The 15906-nt window shown below is 39.1% G+C and overlaps 3 protein-coding genes across 6 annotated transcripts in view, besides 1 other annotated feature; 2 read left to right on the top strand and 1 right to left on the bottom strand.

Moving 5' to 3' along the window:
• Nucleotides 1–368: part of a mobile genetic element that runs on past the window's edge.
• A 507-nt stretch (nucleotides 369–875) lies between these two features.
• The window catches only part of stol (stolid), a 74090-nt gene continuing 59059 nt past the window's right edge, over nucleotides 876–15906 (top strand). For 2 of the 4 annotated variants that reach the window (NM_001299034.1, NM_001299033.1), the window contains exons 1-3: nucleotides 876–1467; nucleotides 4808–5023; nucleotides 11112–11193. In NM_001299034.1, coding sequence (NP_001285963.1) covers nucleotides 4911–5023; nucleotides 11112–11193 — 195 coding nt within the window. In that variant the 5' untranslated portion in view covers nucleotides 876–1467; nucleotides 4808–4910. Of the gene's footprint in view, nucleotides 1468–4450; nucleotides 4531–4788; nucleotides 5024–11111; nucleotides 11194–15906 lie in introns of those variants that run through there. The other 2 variants (NM_001103693.3, NM_001103694.3) reach the window with 2 other exon arrangements.
• On the top strand, nucleotides 8049–8569 carry CG43924 (uncharacterized protein). Its single transcript, NM_001273542.1, has one exon. The coding sequence runs from the start codon at nucleotides 8092–8094 to the stop codon at nucleotides 8494–8496; it is 405 nt and encodes a 134-aa protein (NP_001260471.1). The 5' UTR covers nucleotides 8049–8091; the 3' UTR covers nucleotides 8497–8569.
• CG31827 (uncharacterized protein) lies at nucleotides 12928–13977 on the bottom strand (the record flags this gene model as incomplete). Its single annotated transcript, NM_165122.2, has 2 exons — nucleotides 13829–13977; nucleotides 12928–13728 (listed from the first exon to the last, which is right to left on the bottom strand). Exons 1-2 carry the CDS (start codon nucleotides 13910–13912, stop codon nucleotides 12928–12930), a joined length of 885 nt encoding a protein of 294 aa, NP_723923.1. The 5' UTR covers nucleotides 13913–13977.

The following is a 15906-nucleotide window of genomic DNA, read 5'->3' as shown; positions in this document are numbered from 1 at the left end:
AAAGCTGTGTTAGCAGTTTCGACCCTCTGGTGGGAGTCGCGAATGCGGCTGCGGATGTTTATGTCTGTTGGATTGGGTGCCTTCTTGAGTGGATCACTCATGGGTACTGATCAGCCGAGAACTTGGGCTGCGTAAGCGGTTTTGACCCTTTGGTGGGAATAACTGATTCGGCAGCGGATGTTAATGTTTACATTAGGGTAGGCTGGATTTGTTATTGTCACCAGAATTTGGGTTCTTATTGGATACATGATTTTATGACTTATATCCTAAGGCATTCTATGATTTTGTGTATGGCTGTTCCTATGTGGTTATGTATGTGTGTGTGTGTGTAAGTATATGTGGTCTTATACTATGGCACATATGCTACTATATATACTTTTGTAAATAAAACTGAAATCAATTCAAATGTTTCATTTTCAATGGGATTCATCATTAGGTGCGCAACGTGGTAAATGTGGTCATAAAATATTGCATGTCTTGAAACAAGTATACAAAAATATGCGACTGAAGATAACCAGAAAACATACTATTTGTAGGACATTTTAGACACTACCTTGTTGAATGCATTAGGATTCAAATAAACCGCTTTATATTTGAAAACAGGGCGGCAATTCAGAACGGTTGCACTTTGACCTTTATATCGATAGCTCTGCAAACTGCCAACATTCTGAACCGCTAGCGTTGTTGTGGAAGCGGTTAACAGAGGGTAACGAACCCATCTGGCATCACTGGCTCAAAGCAACCCCAACGGTTTTGGCCAAATTCGAATTGAGAGGAAGCAAGTTCGAATGGCGAGGTATCAAGGAATCGTGCCCCAAGAGCAGCTATCTGGCCCCACAGAGCGCACTCAGTTCGTGGCGAGAATCTGGCGAGTGTGGATGCGTTCCGAGCAGAAATCGCGTCCAAACGAAAATTCTATTCTGCCCAATGCAATCCGCTAAACCGATAAAACACATAAGGGAAAACCAGTACCAACTCAAAGTGCAATATTAATTTTCACACTTAAAAGGCTTAAAGTGCTTTTGGCTGGCCATAAAGTTTAGTTTCAAGTTTCAAAGCCAGTTCGAAAATCGCTGTATACCCCGCAGGATATCATCAAAATCCAAACTTTGGAAAAAAAATCCAATACAGATATCTGTGTATATGTATAATGTATGTACGTGAGCGAGTGCCTGTGGTGGTGCAATAATTGTGAGCGCCAAAAAGCCGAAGAGACGAAGCCGCGCAGCCAAATAAATCTCTCGTCTCGTCTCTCCGTTCGCGCTTCTCGTTTTCTCGCGTCGAGTCGCGCCGCTTTCTCCAGTTCGAAAGTCGCGTAGTAAAAAGTGTCGGCAAATCTGCGCCCTGCTGCACCATCCACCCACTCAGCGAAGCAAGCCACCTTGGCCACTTTGTTTTTGGTCAAGACTTTCGCACACTCGACATCGAAATTCGAAATTGCGAATTTGGCGCGCACCGGAGCATCAAGTAAGTGAGAAAGTGGGCGAGAGAGAGAAAGAGAGTCCTTTGGAGAGAGAGAGAGAGTGCGCCCCCGTTGATTGCACAATAAAATGGGCAAAACAAAAAGCAAAATAACTAAGCGAAAATCACTAAATTCCCATAAATTGGCTAAAGTTTCAATTGCTCTGAGCATAAATCAAAATTCAAGCTAAGAAGCAGTGCTGCTCTAGTGTGTGCGTGTGTGTATGTGTGTACGTGGAGGTCCTTGCGTTTTGCGCGCCCAAAGAAGTATGCTACGCCGTTTTACTATTTACTACTACGCACGCTCCCCCAAAAACACATCGACACTAGCACCAACACCAACACTCACACTCACACTCACAGGGGGGGCACATGGCACATAATAACGGTTTATCGTGTACTATAGCCACGCAGCTTACGCAGCTGCGTAAAATCTCAAGGCTTGACCAATACCCCGTAACCTCTGGCTGGCCTTCCAATTCCCCAACTCCCCATAAACCCCCATCTAAAGGTCCTGCCTCTGCTGTTTAACCGTATATAACAAATATATACACTGTATGCTGGGATGTGTGTGTGTGTGTGCGGCAAGTCATTTGGAGGATTTTATTTTATTTTTGGGCATCACGTTTTTATATGTTTCTTGTTTGTCTATCACAGTCAGGGATATCTATCTACCTATTCAAAATCATTGACAAAAATTTACAATCTTATGAGGCTAATTTATCACGTTGTTTTGTAAAACAAGTCCGTGGCTTTCATAATAATTAGATCGAAATGGTTCGCATAAAAAACTTTTTATTAGTTATTCAATTCTCATATCAGTTATTATATTCTACCCTTCCAATGGCCAACGAATATGTAAAGGGTCTTTCATATCTTAACAATAAATATGTCATATGGCCTGTTTAAGGGCGAACATTGAACAGATTTATAACTTATCAACATTTTATACAGCCAGACACACAGACATATCCGTCTTTGGTTGTAAAAAGTTTTGTATGCCCGTCTATAGAAATTTTCGCAGGCACATTAATTCCATTACGAAAACTCCCAAGGCCATATTGCTTTTAAGCTGCCGCTATGTGCGGCCCAAACAAAACCAAAAAGTCAGGCCAAACATAAAACGGCAAAGGCAAACAAAACAGAGAGGCGAAATGTGTGTGTGTGTGTGTGGGGGGGGAATCGGGATGGGAAAGGACGAATGCGCAGGATGGGGAAATGGAAAAAAGAATGGCAGGAGCTAGCGATATATGCGATATAATAAATCTTTTGTATAACACGCAAAACTTTATGAACGTGCGCCAACTATAAACTTTCACTTTCCAACAATGGGCTCGTCCGTTTGACGTTGCCTGATGCCAACGTTGCGTATACGCCATGTTGCACATGCTTTTATTTTTATTATCACTATTACTTTGTTTCAGTTTTACCCACCCGAGAACTCTTCGGAAAGGCTATTAAGATGGCGTGATCTTAAATTTGCGATTTTTTTTAGATAGGCAACTATTTATGCAGGGCTATTTTCTGCTTTAATTAATCGCAATGTACGAAAGCCATAGTTGAGTATCTTTTTTAAGGTCAGATTAAGTTAGGTTAATAATTTCATGATAATAATATGTTGAAAATGTATAACAATGCTCCTGACAGGTTTCTTAAATTTATTGTACGATATAAAATCAATAAAATCAAACATATTTAGGTACATTATCCTTTGATTGATGATAGTAGTAGTTTAATGTATAGAAATATAAAGTGACATTTACATTTGAATATTTGAATTTTAAGCAAAGAGTTAAAGAAGTTGTGGCATATGAGGCAACATTGGTTAGATTATGGGTAAAGTTGCCTACTTTTGTGGGCCTGCAACAAAGTCGTTGACTTTCTGTTCGTTGTGCATGTGGTGCCGGTTCGATGTCGCATCCCCAGCGTGGATGGCGCTCCACTTCTGTCAAACTTTTTGATGTTGAGGCAGATGAGGAAACGGGGGAGGGTATCAGAAAAGCGTACGAAATCCGGTTATATACACACATATTTAGATATGTTGATGGGAGGGGGAGGGGGAGGGGGCGCAGCGGCGGGCATGTGGATGTCTGAGTGCGTATTGGCCGCAATAAATTGTCTTTCTTTCTTTCTTTCTTCCTTGCGGATGTGGTTGTTGTTGGCCTGCGGAACAGGCAAAGGCTTGCAGCGTGTTTAATGAAAATTATTACGCGATATCCTTGGGGACGCACACAAGGCTACGCGGGGACGGATGTATGGCAATGTGCGCCCCTTTAGGGGGTGGCATGCCCATACAAAAAAGGACGATTCGCTGGCGAATAAGAGTACGAGGAGTATGGGTGAATGAGTGTGGCCGCCTTCTCACACTGCGCATGTACGCCAGTTTCGAGTTCGAGTTCGAGCTCGAATACACCATGAAGTTGCGCCTTTCTGCATATGTATATATGTGTGAGTGAGTTATGGTATTGCAACTGTGTGCGTGCGAGGCGGTGGGTGGAAACGCATTTCTAGGTCAAATCCACATGGAGCCAGGGAATCAGCCTCAGCCCTTGTCCCCCCCCATCCACAGCCAGAATCGTAAAAATATATATTGCTGAAATATTTCTGGTCTGTTTGTGAACCAAAATAAAACTATTTGTTAACCAGTTCTCTTTGCCTTATTTTCGAAAATAAATACCTATAGCAAGGCCGCAGGGCAAATTTTCGCATACTTAAATAAGTTTCGGATATATATATATATATATATCTATAGATATAATGACTCTCTACTCGTTGAACTTAACCTTTTCAAAATTGAAACATAAATTTATAGTTATTTTTTGCGTTTCCATTAATTCTTGCTTAGGGTAATATCATATTATATTTCCCCATGTACGAAGTTTTTGTTCATATAATATGCTAAATGTACATACAATTAAGTTATTGAATTTATAACATTGTAATCATTTTAACATATAATAATATATACTTTTTTCGTTTTCTGTTTCAGGTTAAAACATACTTAATAACATATCCCACTTCCAACGCAATTAACACTAGACAAAAAAAAAATAAAACCGGAAAAAATAGGTATAAAAAATGTTAAACATACCCGAAAAATGCAATACAGACTTTTGGCAACAAAAAGTTTGTGACTTTCCAGCGATTATAGCAAGTAAATGAAAACGCAATCGAAACTGAAATTATTTCTAACAATGCATAGAAAATGTTCCAAGAATTGTGAATAGGTGAAAAAAATTCAATTAAAACGGAAATTATATTTCATATGTGAACTGTTTTGTGGTGTTTAACCCATGTGCCGAGCACGAAACAATAAAAAGAATTTATACATTTTGGAAATTAAAAGCAATCGATAGTGAATCTAGCCGCAAAACGAGGGATTTAATCGTGAACAATCAAAAACAAATTGATCCACATAAATACGCAAACGGACAGCAAAACAAGCAAAAATGGAGAGCAAACATTGGAGCTGCTTTGTGGCCATTGTGCTGGGTGTGCTTATATTCAAAATGCACATATTTGTTGCATTCGCCGATCAGGATGAGGATATACCGCACAACGAGTAAGTATTATTCATCATCCAGCATCTGACATCCGACTGGGAACACCAACAGTTTCAATTATGCATTTTGCCAAATATTTTGGCAATTTCCTCGGACAGGAAATTAATTGAAAATTTGTTTATTGTGCCTGGAGCGTTTTTCCCCTGCTCATTGTTCTATACTATATACATAATGTACACCGATTTCTCGCCAAATATTCAACAAACTGCTGAAACACGTATGCAAATTTAAACTGTTTTTACTCTTGACTGGGCGACATTTGTTGCCTAAATAATGGAGCTAAAATAATTGGAGTGTTGACGGTAGAAGTGAGATGTGTATAAAGATTTAAGGCTAACTAAAGCAAAAAAATAATTCAATTTTAAGAGAAGCATCTAGCTTAATGAGGTAAAATAATTGTAGTTTTGCAATTGTAAACACAGTAATCTTATTAAATTTATAAACTTTTAAAACCTTACATTTATTGCCAAGTCAAAATTAAAAAAAAAAACGCTCTTAATGACCCATAAAGTTCCAGTTGAGCAACTATTTCAAATATTAATATGTTCATGCATCAGAATTTTATGTGTAGCAAAATCCCTTGTGTAAAACTTTTGCCATTCGTTTGCGTTTATAGACCGATTTATTTATGATTATTACTTTGTTTACCACACACAGATTGGAATAAAATTCGCTCAGCATTCTTTGTTGATCTTTATAGTTATAGTTATCGTTTTCGTACGAGAAGCATATTGGTGGGAAAGTCTTAGAAATAGCCAGTTTCATTAAAAATGTGCATAAATGAAAAATAATGAGTGACAAAATGGCATAGATGAAGAAAGTGCTTTCCCATTAAGTATACGACAAGATGTTTATAAACTTTATACATACTGTTATGGAAAAAATGAGGGTCTGACTTTCTGATGTGGCGACGCGATACTTTTTTGCCTGATGGTTCGCAGTGTGCGTATCTAATGGATATATAATAGGATTTTGCAATTAGCTTCACACGGCGGCTGGTGGGTGGGTGGTTGGTGCGGTGGTGTGGTGGTTCGGTGGTGCAGAGAAAGACAGCACACGTAACCGCAACGCTCACTTGGCTAATTAACCCAAAAACCAACTGCCATTTGCAGGAAAGGACAACTGTCGACTGATGGAAATTTCGGAGGACGGGGGGTTGGTAGAGACCGGAAACCGGAACAGACACACTAAGTGATTTTTTTTGGGACTGTGTTTTTGTATCTAATGTCACTTTTATTTATTGAAATTGGTTTTGGCGTGTGGTTTTTGTGTTGAAATTCAATTAGTTATTTGTTGAAGCGTTTCTGCCTTTTGGTTAACTTTGTTGTCCAAGGAAAACGTAACCTTGGACAATTCTAATAATGGTTATAATAGTTACAGTAGTTGAAACTTTTTTTTTACCTTTAATATTAGATAGTAAGCAGCTTTTCTAAAAGATCAGCCCTCTTTATGGCCTATTAGTTTCAACTTTTGGTTAAACTCCTGGCCATTTCATAATCAAACTTTCTCTCAACTTCTTGACTGCTCTTCAATTCTCGTTATTTTTGGACTGCTGACATGTTGTGGCACATGCGTAAAATAAATTTCATTAATTTGAAAAACAAACTTTTGCTTTCGCTTTTGGCCGGATTTTATTCGACTCGAGTCGACTCGACTGTCCCCGTTTCTTCCCTGGTGTCCACGTTGCCGTTTGCTTTATGTCACTGCAGAAATTCAATTAAATTTATTTCAACTTTTGCTGGCAGGCGGCGAAAGCACGCAGGCCGGTCGAGCTGGCTCTGCCTTGAGGGTCCAGCTTTGACGATTATGTCTTGGCATGCCCCGATGGTGACGACGATGAAGTTGGTCCTGTTTTCTGGATTTTGGTCCTATAGGAGGCAAATGGTCCTGTGCCCAATGCCTTTGCTTTGACCCAAATCCCGCTGCCCATTGAAGGCGAAGTCGAAAACGTTGTTCTTCCTCCGCTGGCTCGCTTTCCCTTTGAACTGGCCTTCACGAACTGAACGGGTTTTCCATAGGCCTACCCCCACTCCGCCAGCCCATTTACTTGCCTCATTTTCAGTTGTAGTTGTAGCCATCTTCCATCGCCATTTTAATGCAGGCCTCGTTTGCTTAAGCATCCCCGTCCCCCTTATCCTTTTCCATTCGAAGGCAGTTGCATTGACAGCGTCTTATGGGTCACGTGCCGTGGCCAGAAAACTTTAAATGGTGAAAAAGAGGACATGCTGTCCTGTGTCAACACGATTGTTACATGATTCGTTTTCTGCCACGACCTGCAGATGAGCGATCGATTCGAGGACTCGCACAACTCGGCTGTAATTAATCGAATTGAAGGACTTTCGTTATGTGCCACAGGATGTTTTGGACCATATGGATTCTTAATCAATAAGAATCAACAAAAAGATTCTGATAACACGACCTTTAATGTTATATACATTTCGCTAATTGATATTTTAGATTAATATATTTATCAAAAAACACTGCTTAAGGGGTTAAAAACCAAGTAGCGATTGCATCTTTTAAATACAATTGTTTTAATCCCAGCTATAAATTGTTATTTCTTCTAAGTAGCATTGTTTATTTGGCGCAACTGGCACATTTGCTGATTAAAACCATTTTGCATAAGACACAATTCGCTGTTTTTTTTTTCTTGCTCTTGGGCGTGGCAGATCTAATTACCGTGGAGGCAGCTTAAGTGAATAAATAAAGGAAAATCAACAAAAAGGAAGCAAACAGAGCACTAACTACTTATGACAAATGACAGTGAAAGTGCATTAAGCAGAAGTTGAACCAGAGACACAAACAGAAGCGACTACAGTGCCATGTCTAGCGCATTATTTTGGTTTTTATTTTCCACCTACCACCAGTCGTAATTACCACTTAGTTTTATTTAAGGCGATTTCGAATTAGCGCGGAACACAACAAATTAATTAGCTAAAGCTAGCATCGTATTTAAAGCCGTTAATTTTATATTTTGTATATTCACCTATTCAAATTAGAATTTTGATCACAGTACTTCACGTAAACTTCGTCAGACCCAAAAGAATAGAAATCTTAGAAAAAAAAAATGAATCAAAATTTTTGTAAAATAAATCACCACAGAGTTGTATACTTTGGTGTAGCGGTTGTTAGTCACAGGATGAAGGCTATTAGAAAGCCAGCGACTCTACAGGAGATTTCCGAGAGTATTGGAAGAAAATTTGGTGTGCCTGGCAGTGTTTTTGAAGATGAGGTCAAAGTATTGCTCGAGGAATACCAGCCATTCGGATTTTTCATCAAAAGAGGCGATCTATACAGTCTTCCGCCAGAACTGTTGGCAATAATGATGGAAAACGACCGGGATAAACGAAAGCGACCCATTAAATCACCTCAAGCCAACCATCTTGAGGAATCCGATCAAGTTTATGGCTGTGCATCCAATATTGATCACTCCATGTCACTTAGGCATCCATATCTTTATAGATTTAACTAAGCTGGGCACAAGATATTTTTATTGATTAACAGTTTTGTCATTTTTTATTAAAACTAACTATCAAATATCCGGTAAAAATTAAGTTTAGAATTAAAATTGATCAAAAGATTGCAATGTGTGTGTGTACTTTACAGGTATAAGATAGTGTTACTAGAATCAAATTCTAGTTCCTATAAATGGCATTTGCTCGAACATCTTAGTAGCTCGGCACTCGCTGAGGGTTGCATTGAAGTGCGCTCTTGAGATTGCGCATTCAAGTCTGTTGGCAGCGGCAGAAGGGACACATTTCCATTTCAATGATGCAAAATGGCAAAAACGCATTGACCTACTCTAAGGGACTACTACTACCTGCCTCGGCATAAACTCTTCGCCCGAAAAGTGAGAAACTGCAAAGACAAACGTGAAACGACCGAGCTGAACAAAACAGTAGAGAAAAGGCAATGGAACTGGTTCGATGGCTTTTGTGCATGCATATACATATGCTACTTGAGAATGACATACGTAGGTGGTTCGTGCTCAAAAAGCTGAGACAGAATTGAAAGTCACTACGAATACACCTGAGCACCCACCGTTTCATCCTCACGAACATACATGCATAGTTTTAGCCATTGTCAAGTTTCTGGCCAAGCAACAAAAATAAGTAAAAAAGGAAGTAAAAATGTGACTTTTTATTGTACCGGCCTCCACCACAGGCAGCAGAAAGAATCTAATAGAAAAAAAAAAAATCTCTTCTACTTCAGGCCAAGAAGATGACGTTGATGGCCTTTCATTGCAGTTTGCTGCTTTGGACCCGATTTTCAATGTTTTTCTTGTCCCTTTTGGGTGTGTGTGTGTGTGTGTATGCATTGTTCGCCATATTCTCTGCGTGTGTGTGTGTATTTCTAGCATATTTTTTGGTAAAACCAAACTAGCAAACTAGAATAGAATGTTGTACTAGGTTTTCATATTTAAAGGCGAATTTTTGTTGTGGATGCCTGCTGATATATTTTTCAAAGAATATTCGGAAATGTTAGTTCTGAGCTATTTTTTTCTCAAAATGTAACATTATAACAACATTTCTTAATATTTTACTTAATTTCGAATTCATCAACTTACGTACCATGTCATTTACATTTATATTACATTCGTTTTAACTCGTTCGTTTCAACCACCCGTCTTTAGTTAACGCTTCCATGGTGTGGTTCTCGTTTAATTGTGACCACTTGACCCTACCATCAGTTTGCCAGCTCTTTGTTGTTGCCAGCCATCAGCATTATCCAATTTCAATCACTTTGTTGGCCACTTTATTTCGCTCCATTGTCTACGCTTTATTGCTGCGGGCCACGAAGATGCGGGAAGAGATGCTGCTGCTTCTGGTTTCTGCCTCCTCGGGAGTTTCCGTTTATAATACAATTTTCATATAATTTAAATTCATTTTTGGCATCGTTCGAGCCATAAAACTTTGTCTGTAGCCCGCTTGACTGCAGTTGCACTTCCTTCCCATCGCAATCTGCTGTCTCTTCACGCCCACCCAACTTTGCACAACCCGCCGCCCTCGTTGGCCATATAGCATATAAACATGCGCTTATTTTGTATCTAGATGGTAGTGAGAGCGAGCGAGCGAGCGAAAGAGAGAGAGAGAGACAGAGCTCGTTGGTATGGTCGCTCGCCGTCGGCTCAACATAATCAACATTGCGTATACGCAACGTTGCTGCGGTTCGAGTTTCCTTGGCTTCACCTACCTCCCTCTCTTTGCCACAGTATTGATATTGCAGATAATGCCATAAAATTGTCCAAATATTTTTGGGGGCATTATTCTGCAAGGTCTTTACTCTGGCTCAACTTGATTTTGTTTTTGCTCGTTGCTTCGTTCGTAATTTTTTTTTTTTTAATATTCCAATTTTTTTCTCGTTTTTACTTGGCTGTATCAACACTCCGACTTCGGGTCCTCCGCCCGTTATTTTCAATTTTCTCTTGCTTTAGACACATTTCCCCCCTCCATGGACTTGTTTTATTAGCAGTCGTTGGGCTGCTTTTGTTTTGCTTTTGACTTTCGCGTTTAGATTATAAATGTTTGGCAAATGTTTTCACAATAGTTGGCTGTTGGTCGTGTTGTTATCCCTCGACCCCTGAGAGTTTCCCCCATCCCATTCGATGGTCCTCTGTAATGAGTTTTGCTGCTGTCTTGGGTCTTTCTCAAGTGAGTTGGACTGTTGGTGGTGTCCTGCAAAATAATCGTTTTACCTTTTTTGTCCTTAAGTCTTCTATGAGTAAATATTATTTATTAGCAAACATTGTTCAAATAAGTTGCCAAGTACATTTATGTATTTGTTGCAGCCATTTTATATATGGCTCTCATTAACCAATCGTAGGCTTAAGCATAATGAGTTGGAAATAATTTATACGGAATTTTAAGTCGATTTTAATTGATTTTAAATCAGCCACGTGTCGATGAGTAGGAATGGTATTGCAGGCTAATGACCTGAAAGCATTTGAACGATTTAAGAGCAACCGATACTTTTATTCCGTACATTAAGTTAATGTCGAAATGCACACTTAAGTTCCAAGTTTAATTTTACATACATAATTGTGCTAAAATTTACTCAAACTCATCATTTTATATCTACTTTCTACAGGGTTCGCAATTGGGCCTTAAAGTTCGGCGTTGATTTGTGGGAGTTTGGACGACAATTTACCAAAATGAACGAGATCAAAAGTGTAAGTAATTACGTGGGCGATATATCTGAATATTCAATAAGTACTTTATTCGATGGCTGTGATAATATAAGCATATGTATCTGATAATCCTGACATGTGTGTGGGACCAATCGCCTGGGTTAATGGCTACGATTGTTTGGCTGGGGTTTAGTCGAAACAAATTCACTTAAGCCCTGTGGCCACTTAGTTGAACTTATCGAAAAGCAAGAATTTATCGATAAAAGCTTTGAATGGCTCGGCTTAGAGGGAGCTTAACTAGCAAATGCGTCAATTTTTCGTGTGTTCCTTTGACGTTCTTATTTGGTTCCTCTGATACTCGTATGGTGTGTTGTTTTTTTTTTGGTTTGGTCTTGCTTTGTTGCTCGCTGTTGGCCCTAATGCAATTTAAACACAAATAAGGCTAATTGGGGGGGTTAAGTCGTGGGTTAAGCGCGCTGATATAAGTGTACGCCACGCTGCTATCTATGTTCATAAGCACGACTCTGTTTGGATTTGGTTGACTGCGTGGCCTGCGGTGGAAGATGGTGGTTTCAGCAAGTCGCGTACTTTCGCGTTTAATCAGACGTGCCTAAGTTAGTGGACTGCTTTTATTGGCCGACTGTGTACGTTGTGATTATGTGCGAGGGACTACGTTTATGCGGATTTGCATAAAGAAAATAAGTGTTTTCATAATACCCTACATTATATGATTGCAATGTTTTTTTTTTCAATATTTTATGAGTTTGAAACCAAGAATATACCATTTCATAATTATTTTAAAAAATACTACATTTGTTCTAATATTTACTTTTAATGATCTAGTACAAAACATCAATGTAATATAATATAATATTGAAATATTGATTAAGGAAACATTTAAGCAGGAATACAGCTTTAGTAGGTACATTTTATTCACAAAATAAACAAATTTCTTAGCAACATTAAAAGTGTTAATGGATGTAAATGAGCGTGGGGCCATTTTTAAATGAAGTATAGACTGGACTTGCTGATGGCACAACCGGCCCCAAATAAGGGTATAAATATCGGGCAAATTATACAGAGAAACAGGGCAGGAGAAAGAACAAGGATCCTGGCGGGACAAGGGACAAAGGACATGCGAGGAAGGAGAGCTGCGGAGGAAGCGACAGGATTCGGAGCCAGAAAGGCAGCTAAAATGCAAATAAATTTGCTGGCTGTGACTGTCATTGAGTCTGTAATTGTCAAGTGCCTTGTTGCTGTTGCCTTGCTGTACGTGTGTGTGTGTGTGTGTGTGTGTGTGGCATTGCTGTTGTCCCGCTTGTGGGTGTATGTGGGTGCGTGTGTTGCTGTCGCTGACAACGTTTGTTTGTGTTAATTTAAAGCGCACGTCGCTTACAATGGCAAAAAATGAAAACCTACGCCCAGATTGAATTAAATATCAAGTATTCGCCGCGTTGTACGTTTGGCGGAAATGGTCCGTGGCTATGTGTGTGTTGATATGTATTCCTATGTGCTTTATAAACATTATATCATGCCATTTTGTGCGTGTGAAGGTTGATCTGTCCTTACGTTGCTTTTTTTTGTAGATGTGCGGTTAGTGGTTATGTGAACGCCGTCCCTTGTCAACGCCTTTCGCTTTGGCACCAACCTTCAAAGCTATGCCCAATAAATTGTGTGTTTTATAAAATTATTGACATGCCACCAGGAAAAAATAACAGCTTAAAAAGTAATATTAAGGATGAACTATATTTTGGTTTCAGAAAATTGTATAATTAGTTAATAATTATCGGGTGTATATAAATTTTCTTTAATTTGCTGAACAATCCATGGCTTAAACTCAAAAACATCTGTATAAGTGGCGGGAACGTTTTTTTCCTTACAACCCACACCCCAGTTAACAATGCCAATTTGCTCGAACTGTTTGGGATCCTCGGTCATTGGACAGAAAAGTGCCCCACCCCCATCGCCGGTGCAAGCATCATTGTCCTTCTCGCCACCGGCACAAATTAACCCACGAGGCAGTGTATAGTTTTGGCCCAGCCTAGTTTTGCGAAGCTGATCCTGACAGATATGCCTGGGTACAATAGGTAAATCAATTTTCTTCAGGACGCCTCCGTAATGCGTGTCACTAAACTGATATTTACCCCAACCAGCCACTATACAGCGAGTGGAAGATAGCGATCTTTTCTGGGTGGGCAAACAAATGGTGTTAATCTTGTATGTTAGTGGGAACTCCCTATCCAGGAAGAGCAGCGCTAAGTTGTTGGCGCCTCTCTGATAATTAAATGATTTATGTATAACCATTTTCAACACAAATGCCTCTTCAAATGGATATTTTTCCAAAGCAGATCCGTACTCCCATTCTCCTGCGCTGACGACTATATCCTCCACGTCTTTATTGAATATCCGATGGGCAGCTGTGAGCACAATGTCTGGGGTAATTAAAGAGCCACCACCCACTAAGCTGCGATTGTGGATCACGGCAATGGTCCACGGAAACTCGGCTGGTTTTGCTTGCCCTTCGGTAACATTAAATTGCACTTTCACAGCATCTGGATTACCATATCCGCACTTTAGCTGTACTGGCAAAAGGTCAGTTTTCATTAATTGAATTAAATATGAATTAAAATTTGGTATATATTTATATCTCTATAAATATATATGCTTAGGCACATACCTCTTCAATTTGTTGAAGGTTTTCAACATTTTCAGCCACGCCAAGCACAAAAAGTGCTACTATTAGTGTCCAAGCCTCAAACATAGCTGTCCGAGTTCCAATTCAAGACTAAATGGTATTTTTAGCTACACATTCTGAATGCCTGTATATCCGGACAAAAGATTAGAAATAATAATCAGTTTTATTTTTCGACAGAATGATTTTTATGTATGTGTACACTGTGCACTCACGTCTAAAATTGTAGAGCTCCTTAATGGCAATTTCTGACGAACTGAATGAATAAATATTTATTATTAAAAAAGTTGAACCGTATACAAACGGTCTTTTTATTTTTGAATGCTGACACTGTTGTTTTTGTTTCGGTTGTCCTTTTAAAATAATATGTTGTAATTGAAAAAATACGAAAAAACGAAGACTAAAAAAGGAAAGTGGGCAACATAGTGGGTGTGGCCCGCACACAGTTTCTTCTTCCCTTTATTTATTCGCTTTTTCCTGTTGTTTTGCTGTAGCTGCTTTTTCTTTGCTATTTTGGGTAGCTGTTTTTCCCGTTTGGCGTTTTAAAGTAGCATAATAAAAAGTAAAACAAATGCAGCGCACACGTTCAGTTATGCGAAAGGCGTCGCAGGACAAGAGGGACACCAAGGACAACGGCAATCCGAAGACAAAATGGCTGCGACGAAGGAGGAGCGCAGTGAGAAGGCGAAGGAGCGTGTGTGTGTGTATGTGTGCGTTTGTGTGGAATGCCTGTGCGTGGCGCATATTCATTTATTTTATTTTCCGTATTCTTTGGCTCAAAAGTGTTTAGCGCTGACTAGCTAAAAAAAAGTATCTACCTAAGCCATGAAATATGCTCTTCAGACAGATACAACCTACAACCGGATTTAAATGCCCACGCGAATGACATTAGATGTTACTTCTCTAAAATATTCGTTATTTACTGTATATCGCACATTAAGGTGTAGTCCAAAAACGAATCCGAAGTGTGATAATACACAATGTTTAAAATTTATTCCATCATTTTTCTGTAAAATGAAATGATTAATTTGGTACGTCATCGCTCATAAGCAAATTAAAGGAATTTTTATTTAGTTAACTACAGTCGTCATGAAGTCATCGTACGTTTCGTGGCTTATCGCTACTTTCAATGACGTGAAATACGTGAATTTTATTTAAAACAATTATTGTTTTTATAAAAATATTGCAGCATAGAGTGTTTTCTAAGATATGGCAACGAAAATAGAGTTGACAGTCGCATTATACAACCAAATAACTTGCATATGGCGGCCACTTTCTGTCAAACGTGACTGAGAAGAAAGGGGTTTATCGACAACATGGCAACACAAATGGACAAAATGACAGGAGCACTCTCACTTTGCGTATGTGTTGTCATTATGGCAAATGATGATGTGCAGCTAACGGTGCTGCTGATCATTGTCTAACAGCTGGGCTCATAGCTCACATCACTTGCAGTGAAATATGGGTCAAATTCATGTGAAAATTGCCTTCTCGCTTTCTACTTGCTTTGCTGGCAAATAAATTCAAGCGTGCCCTCATTTTGCACGTAATACAAAACTTTTTAAACAGCGAAAAATATAAGAAAACAAAACTGGCGCGTGCTGTCGTTTTTCTTCGGCGTCCAACCTTCGCTTTCCCACACATTTTTCCATTTTCCCTCCTCTATTTCATTTTCCTAGTCGACTCCCACTGTAAGTGGCATGCAAATTATTGTTTTCTGCCTTTGCCAGCTTTTTAGCGCTTCTACTTGGCATTCTTCTCGACGCTTATTGAAGGTAAAAGTAAACCATCTGTAAGTCGAGTTCATGTTGGTGGGAGAAAATCTTAATCCTTAAAGCTTTTCAAGCAATAAAGCAATTTTGAGGACAATTGCATATTATTTTCTAAATTTACTTTGAGCTAATATTATGATGATGTTTTCTACAACATGAGCCATGTTCTTTTTGACTTACGTTGAAACAAGTTTTTTTTATTTATAATTAAATAAAACTGGCTTTCACTGCTCGATTATACGATTTAGTTGTGAATTTAATTTAGTAAAATCCTTTTTCCTTTTGTGCCCC

This window comes from Drosophila melanogaster, chromosome 2L, assembly GCF_000001215.4.
Source record: "Drosophila melanogaster chromosome 2L".
Classification (NCBI taxonomy): Eukaryota; Metazoa; Arthropoda; class Insecta; order Diptera; family Drosophilidae; genus Drosophila; species Drosophila melanogaster.
This window is presented reverse-complemented; position numbering and strand designations above follow the sequence as displayed.

What these genes read in the sequence shown, in the direction of transcription:
- CG43924 (NM_001273542.1), top strand. Translation starts at nt 8,092, where the DNA reads ATGAATCAAAATTTTTGTAAAATAAATCACCACAGAGTTGTATACTTT.